The sequence below is a fragment of the Simochromis diagramma genome, unplaced genomic scaffold (assembly GCF_900408965.1).
Source record: "Simochromis diagramma unplaced genomic scaffold, fSimDia1.1 OVJJ01000822.1, whole genome shotgun sequence".
NCBI lineage: Eukaryota > Metazoa > Chordata > Actinopteri > Cichliformes > Cichlidae > Simochromis > Simochromis diagramma.
Window position 1 is genome coordinate 1,184,267 of NW_024387520.1, and position 8,106 is coordinate 1,192,372.

General features: G+C 40.6%; 1 protein-coding gene across 2 annotated transcripts in view; it reads right to left on the reverse strand.

Moving 5' to 3' along the window:
* The window catches only part of sgsm1a (small G protein signaling modulator 1a), a 37,485-nt gene extending 29,379 nt beyond the window's left edge, over positions 1-8,106 (reverse strand). Inside the window, exons 1-2 of one of the 2 annotated variants that reach the window (XM_040019216.1) lie at positions 7,807-8,106; positions 7,624-7,667 (exon numbers count right to left, since the gene is read on the reverse strand). In XM_040019216.1, coding sequence (XP_039875150.1) covers positions 7,624-7,667; positions 7,807-7,825 — 63 coding nt within the window. In that variant the 5' untranslated portion in view covers positions 7,826-8,106. The remainder of the gene's footprint in view (positions 1-7,623; positions 7,668-7,806) is intronic. The other variant, XM_040019218.1, reaches the window with a different exon arrangement.

The following is an 8,106-nucleotide window of genomic DNA, read 5'->3' on the forward strand; positions in this document are numbered from 1 at the left end:
ACTAACAGTTGACTGTGGAATATTTAGTAGCGAGGACTGGACTTGTTGCAGAGGTGGCATCCTATCACAATACCATGTTGGAATTCACTGACCTCCTGAGAGCGTCCCATTCTTTCACAAATGTTTGTAGAAGCAGTCTGCATGCCTAGGTGTTTGATTGTATACACCTGTGGCCATGGGAGTGATTTGAACAGCTGAATTCAATGATTTGGATGGGTGAGTGAATACTTTTGGCAATATAGAGTACAACACTGCATTTCCTACCCCTATTTTTAAGACGGAGACTACAGGCACGAAAATGTAACAGATGCACAAACACTGCTAAGAAAATCTGCCAACTGAGCTCTCACTGTTTATGCAAGATGACAAATTAAATCCACAAATCTTTCTTTTTTCTAAATACTTGGACGACAAATGAACCCAGAAGCCTGGAATAAAAAAACAAAAAACAACTCACTAATTAGACAGCAGTCATTACTCAAACTTGGACTGTTCGCATCAGTAGCATTGTTTTCTTTAGCATCAACAGAAATGATTCACACTGCCGACACGCCAGAGAAAGTGGCAGTCACTGTGATGCACACCAGCTCCGTTAATGATTATATAAAAGCCTGCGTTCACGCAAACACACACAAACCCTTAAAACACAGAGGGCTTTTATATGCACCAATTTTTTTTCTCAGTGCATCTGACACACAGAAAACTGACTGCTAACTTGAGGAAGCACCCTCCTCCTCCTCATCTCTCTCGTCTGGGCTACAGATCAGGCCTCTGAGGAATTTATATGGTAAAACGTCTAAGCACAGACAACCTACAGGTTTCTATGGAGACGTCACGAGTCTCACAGTGGATCACTTCCGCCAAAAGGACGCGCAAACATTCATTCATCTCTGAAATAAGAGGCTGAATGCGGCTCTCCAACAGCCACTATTAATATCTAGATGCGCCGTGTTGTCGTCATCTTGTTACTCTGGCATCAATAAAGCAGAAATACCACCCAGACTTTACTTTTTAAAGTAACCATATGTGCTACAATATCACCCAAGAAACAATATATTCTCACTGAGATTGAAGAAAAAACTGAAAATTTAGAGAAAAAAATGATTCATTTCATCAGCAAAGCACGATGAGTCTGCTTGAAGGCAACAGCATGAGTGATAAAGGATCTTTTGAGTATTCCAATTAACTCCTCCAAGAGCAGAGAAAGGAAATAAGAGGGAGAGAGAAAGCTCCTTGCATTAAAATCTCCATCCTACATTATTCATAATCACTAAGTCTAATGCTGAATGAAGGGAGCGCACAATAAAAAAAATAATTACTGTTATTCATGTTAATCTACGGCACACGGAGCTGCAGTTCTCTTATAAAGAGGTCCAGCTGAATCACGATTCCATTATGTGAATTACAGCTTAATACCGAATGAAAAGAGTGATCAGCTGTAAAAATAGCAGAGAATGTGATGCCACCATAAAGGTCAATATAACCAAAAGACAGCCCAAAACAGTTCCAAGGTACTCTAACCACAGGGTGGCTTTTCTAAAACGTCTTTCTGATGACGGCACCTTTACGAGGACGCTGTGGGATTTTGAAGCGCTGATTGTACAGTGTCAATATTCAGCCTTGACATGAAATAATTTTACACGACGTATCATTCGAGGTCGAGACAGGACAGCTTTAGAGGAAGCAGGGCCCTCCATTCACATAACATGGTCCAGTTTGTGCAGATTTGCCTCAACTGCCATACTAAACAGCATGAAGTACTGTAGTTCAGTTTGATTATAAGCAGTGTAGCAGCAGTGCACCTCAGCAAAGCCAGGTAATCCTATCCTATCGATTTAAAAGTGTCACTAGGGCTACTTTCAAAAAAAGAAAGGAAGATTTGGGATGTTGTGCAAAATGTAAATAAAAACAGAATGCACATTTCCAAATGTCATGAACTGACATTTTTTTCACAAAAGAACATGGAAAACATCAAATCTTTAAACTGAGACATTTTACTATTTCATATATAATATTTGCTCATTTTGAATTGTTGTCTCTCTCCGGGTACTCCGGCCTCCTCCCACAATCCAAACACAGGCAGTTAATGGGGTTAGGTGAACTGGTGATTCAAAATTGCCCATAGGTGTGAATGTGAGTTGACTGGTTGTCTGTTTCTCTGTGTTAGCCCTGCGACAGACTGACAACCTGTCCAGGATGTAAACCACCTCTCGCCCTATGGCCGTTGGGACAGCCGCCAGCCTCCCCGTGACCCTGAATTGGCTAAACAAAAGAAAATGGATGGATGGATGTTGTCCCATTCTTGAATGACATAGCATTCTAACTGCTCAGCTGTCCTGGGCCTTCTTTGTTATATTTTTCCTTTCATGATGCATCAAATGTCTTCAAGTGGTTAAAGGTCAGGATTGCATGGAGTGCAGGAAGCAATGCTGCTGTAACAGCTGCTATGTGTGGTTTAGCATTGTCTCGGTGAAATGTGGATGGCCTTCCCTGGAAAAAAAAAAAAAGTCATCTGGATGGAGGCATATATTCCTTTAATAAGTCACCTTTATACACCTTTCAGCATTGATGGTGCATTTTCCAGATATGCAAGCTGCCAATTTCAGAAGAGCTAATGCACCCACATACCATCAGAGACGCAGGCTTTTGAACTGAGAGCTGAAAATAAATCGGATGGCCCATAAAGATTTTTACATTTTGACTTCTCTGACCACAGAAGAGTTTTCCAGTTTGCCTTAGTCTGTTTTTTATGAGCTTTGTCCCAGAGAAGATGGCAGCATTATTATGGATTATGCTTATATACGACTTCTTCTTTGCGTCACAGAGCTGTAACCTGCATTTGTGGATGGCACGGTGAACTGTGCTCACAGACAGTGATTTCTGTAAGTGTTCCTGAGCCCCTGCAGTGACTTCCACAACAGAAATGTTCTGTTTTTAATGTGGTGCTGCCAGACAGCCAGAAAATCACGTGCATCCAATATTGATTTTCATCATTGTCCCTTGCACACAGAGAGTTCTCCAGATTTTCCGATCTGTTGATGATTTTATGTATCGTATACGATGGGATATAAAGAGTCTTCACAATGTTACATTGAGGAAAATGATTCTGAAAGTTTTCCACAATTTCTTTTTGAAGATTCATGAGCTTTACCGCTCTAAAATGCTCTTTTTATATCCAATCATCTTCCTGACCTGCTGCCAGTCAAACTAATTAGTTGCAATTACCACTTACGTTTCCAGCTTTTCGTTGCCCCTGTAAAATTTTTATTTTATATTTTTTCATGAGAAAGTTTTTTGGGTTTTTTTGTAAATATAACATAGATATCTTTTCTATGTTCTACTGAAAATAATACATGGTTTTATGAGATTTGCAGGTCATTACATTTTACACAGCATCCTAACTTTTTTTGGAATTGAGATGCTAGTTTTTAATGAAACAATCTCAGAAATATTAGTTTCTAATACAATAATAATATCTGATGTTTTCCCTGCATTTGTCCCTGCAAAATGAATGCATCAGCCCTGGATTAGTGCTGTAGCCACTCCATAATCTGCTTTGTATCTAGTAGCTGCTCACTACTGAGTCAGAGTCTCCGTCTTGCAACGTCTGTAAAGAACTGGTTCTTGTACAAATCCCTGAGACCAGGAGTATACGCACAAGCAATCAACACAACACGATGAAATTCACAGACCTCCACTGTGTTTGCTGCACAAACAGTTAAAGTGAAAAATCTCTATAAACAGTCAATCTCTCAGTCTATTCAGTTTGACTACCTGCAAAAGTTCTCACTTTGATTCATTTGCTTTTTTTGTCCTCAAAATGTAATTAAGCCAAGGCCAAAGCTCTATTTAGCAATTTCAAAGAAAGTACTCCGGATGTGCATAAATATTTACTAGATTCTTCCCTTGACCGCGCTCTACCTCTCCACCTAGTTTTATGAAATTCAGCTTGGTAGTTTTTGTGCAATCTCGTTTATAGACAGGAGGAACTCAAGACCCAACAGTAAAAAATTAAACAGGAAACTAAATGACACAGCTCTTCAGTTTCTCTCCCTCTCTCTATTGCCCCTTCTCTCCTTTAGCAAACACAGGTGTGTATTTCTGTTTGTGTGCATGTGCACGTGCACACGTGATTTTCAAGAAGGCGGAGGGAGCAGCACGATCAGAGCGAAATGCAGCCAGACAGAGTGGGGCTCTGTATCAAAGCTGAGGCAAATAAGATTTCTTATTTAAAACAATTTTGCGCCAGAAGGCAATTCAGCTGTCACAGACATCCTGCGCTCTCTGGATAATGGCCCACATCCAGGTATATTTGAGCAGACTGATGGCACAAAACCAGCTGGGCAAGGAGAGTGTGAGAACACACAGCATAGAGTCACCATATGGCACGGCCCACACTGAGTAATAAAAACCATAAACTGATGTGAAAATGGCACAGACAACAACAACAACGTCTATCTTTCCTTTCAGGCACTGAAGAAGTAGATACAGCTTTTTCAAAAATGTTATCAACAGATTTAATAGATGTAGCAAAAAAAGAAAAACCCTAAAAACCTCTGAATAAGTTTCCACTATCTCTGATTTTGGCCACTCTTCAGCTGAAAAATGTTGAAGGATGTCTCAATTTAGCTTTTATTAGACTCCTCTAAATCCATCAGTTTCTCCTGATTGAGACATTCCTTAGTGGATTTCTATTGTGACCAGAATCTTTATCCTGCTGAAAGCTCCATTTCTGGCTCAGGTTCAGTTTTTGGATAGACTGACCCAGAACTCTGTGATATGACGCTGAATTCATAGTTGACTAAATGACTGTAGGCTGCATGAAACAAACCCAAACTATAACATTTCCATTTCCAATCAAAGTTGGAATGAGGACCTTCTCCTAAAAGATGTTTTTGTTGTGAACCAAACATATCTGCTGTACCGGGTACTTGGGCTTCCTCCCTCCCTCCAGAAACAAGCATGTTGGGTTAACTGGTGATTCTAAATGGCTTTTGGCTGTGATCTAGATAAAGTGCTTTAAGTGGTTTGAATGGTAGGTGAAACTAGAAAAGCGCTACATAAGTACAACACATTACATTATTGATATTGTGGCCAAACAAACGTATGTGTATATGTTTCCGTTCCTAATGATCTGGTCTTTGGTTGCTTTGTAAAACAGTAGCTTAGCTTTGATGCTATTTTTGGACAGCAAAGGCTTTTCCTGACAAAATTCCACACAGGCTACATTTCTGATTGCTCTGATTGTAGATATATGGAGTTTGACACCAGGCTCTGTAAGACTGTCAGCGCGTCGTGCAAAGACATTTTGGGTTTCTGAGGCTTCTTTTTGCATCTAATGTCCTGCCTGTGGGCTAAATTTGCTGGAGGGCAAACTGAAATGTTTAACATCTAATAGTTTTCCTTGCAAATAATTCAGATATCTTTTTAAATCACTTGCCACACTCTTAGACATTCATCGGCACAGAGAACCTCAGATGTCAACGATTTTAAAAGGACCTCCTTTACAAGCTTCCGATCACTGCCAGGATCAGTGATGCTTTTTTAATTATGAAAATGTTTTAAAGAATGTAAATTGTATGTGTCATTTGTTTGCCCATCAGCTCAGTGTGTATCCTGATCGAATATGGTAAAAAAAAGAAAAGTAACACTTTCCACTCTTCTTTTTTCTTTTCAGATTCTTACATCATTAAAAATGCTGATCTTCATTAAAAAGCTGTCTGAGAATAAAGTCGCTGCTACGCTAACAAAGAGCCCCAGTGAAAGAATCTTTGAGAGGCCTTATGCACACAGAGAGCATATTTAATCATGGGAAGGGTCTGCTCTCCACAGATAAACACTGGAGAAGCAGAGGAAAACAAATCAGGCCACCGCCTCTACACTCTTCCTTTCACAACACTCAGGATGTGATGATTTAAAGGAATAAAGCCCAGTAGAGCATGAGGTAATTAGAGAGGAAAGTTAAAAAAAAAAAAACACTTTTATCGAATGAAGGTTGAAAATGTCTCCATGCAACAATCAAACAGCTGTTACTGTCCCTCTTCATCTGAATATTCTTTTAGAGACCAAAACCAACAAGACTCGGAGGGTTTGGGTTATATTAGAAAGGCGTGGATGACACTGAGAAAACCTACCCTGTACAAACAAAGGGCAACAAAAACGCTTAACTGTAAAGTATACACCACTACAGGACAATGGAAACACAATAAGGTAACACACAGCAGTCTGCTAACAGACATGCACCTGTCATCTATCTCCAATACACTGGATGTGCTTTCGTTTTAGATTTCAGCTGTCAAAATGTTATCGCTCTACTGTGAATATTTCAACGTGTCTCTGTTACGATAAATCAACTTCCTGTTGGGGAGTTTTAGTTTCCTGCCAGTCCCATGTTTGGGTGGATGCAATTACGACCCCAGAAGCTTGCTGCTGATTTAAATGAGGTTGCTATGTGTGAAAGAAAGGGTGTTATTACTTTAAGGAAGCTGCTGAGATTTAATACATGTTTTAAAAAAAGGAGCAAAGTGGGGGAAAAAAATGGTGCCACTCTTGATTACCTTCAGCATCTATATGAAAGGAGGCTCTTCACAAAGGCACGGCCCATCAGTTTGGACATCTCACAACATGTTCACTTCCATCATGCTTCCACCATCAAGGCAAAGGTTTAGCCAACATGCCAATAGATACTATCTATTTTCAACCTTTCCCCTCCATGACTGGTGACATGTAGGACATTTGGCTCTCGGACTTTAGAATTTCACCTGCAGTTTACTTTAATACTTACTGAGCTGAATGTAGTGTGCCTGCTTATCTTCAAGACTGTATAGGGGAGTGTTGGCGGCACGATCACCTCGACCGTTCATCATAATCTAATGAAACTCTATAACCTTACTAAGGCATTCATTTTGTGGAACAAAGGGCTTAACACTATGAACCATAAAAACATTAGCTAATCTAATAACACCTTCCTCCAAACAGATGCTCCTGCAGGTCGAGCTCTGCATCCCCGCACCATCCTCATTAACACAGGCTTTATGTAACAGTCTAAACAGTCATTATCATGTCAGTGACATTTATGGAAGCTTTCATATACACAAAACTCATCTCACACACACACACACACACACACACACACACACACACACACACACACACACACACACACAGTTTGAGTCTAGAATCACCAAATGGTTTGGCAGAAGGCTGATGGTTTGCTGTGCCATAAACACAACAAACACTGGCTAAAGACAATCTGCTTCCTTCGTGCTGCTTCTCCACCCAAATAATTAGTGAGGTGCAGCACTACATCATTCATGCTGAGAACAGACCTTAACATATTAACCAACCATAAACTGTTACTGGACTTTAATAACTATTATTAGTATTCTACTTTTTCTCCCGTACTATCAGCTTGTTTCCTGGTGTTTTTCTGGCTGAGGTACAGATGAGCACCACAGGCACACATCTGTAATCATCACCAGGAAACAGCTGACACGGTGCCAGCCAGTCTTTGTTAGGGATCACCTGGCAAGCCTCTTCGAGCACAGGCTGAACTGCAGAGCTTCATACGAACCAACATGTTTGTTTTTCCGACTCGATAACTGCTGAGCTGAAAACACCCACCTCCTTTTTGACGGTGCGCAGCAGCCGCTGACGGGTCTCTGCCTCTGAAACACAAATAAACCAAACAGCGCATCTTTACTTTCTGACACGACTCAACTTTCTCCGCGTTCCCAAACAGAGCCAAATGTTACTTAAATAAATTTAAACAACAGATGATTACTAAAAACGTTCTTTTGCTCCCACCTGCCATGATTGTTGCCATGGATCCTGTCTCCTGTCTGAACGCAGCACCCTCCCATCAGCTGCTTGTACAATGTGGATCACGACTCCACCTCCTCCGAGCACACGCCTCTTAAAGACACGCTGCGCTCCCTCCGGGAACGGGTCAGAACCAGGGGAGAGAAATAAATGTGCCGCATATTCACCGAAAGACAGCTTTCTAGCCTTAAAATCGGAGTGGACTATATTATTTACGGATACAACCCATATGGATACAACGTATTACAAACGCTCTTTAGTTACAAGAAATCTTAGCGACAATCT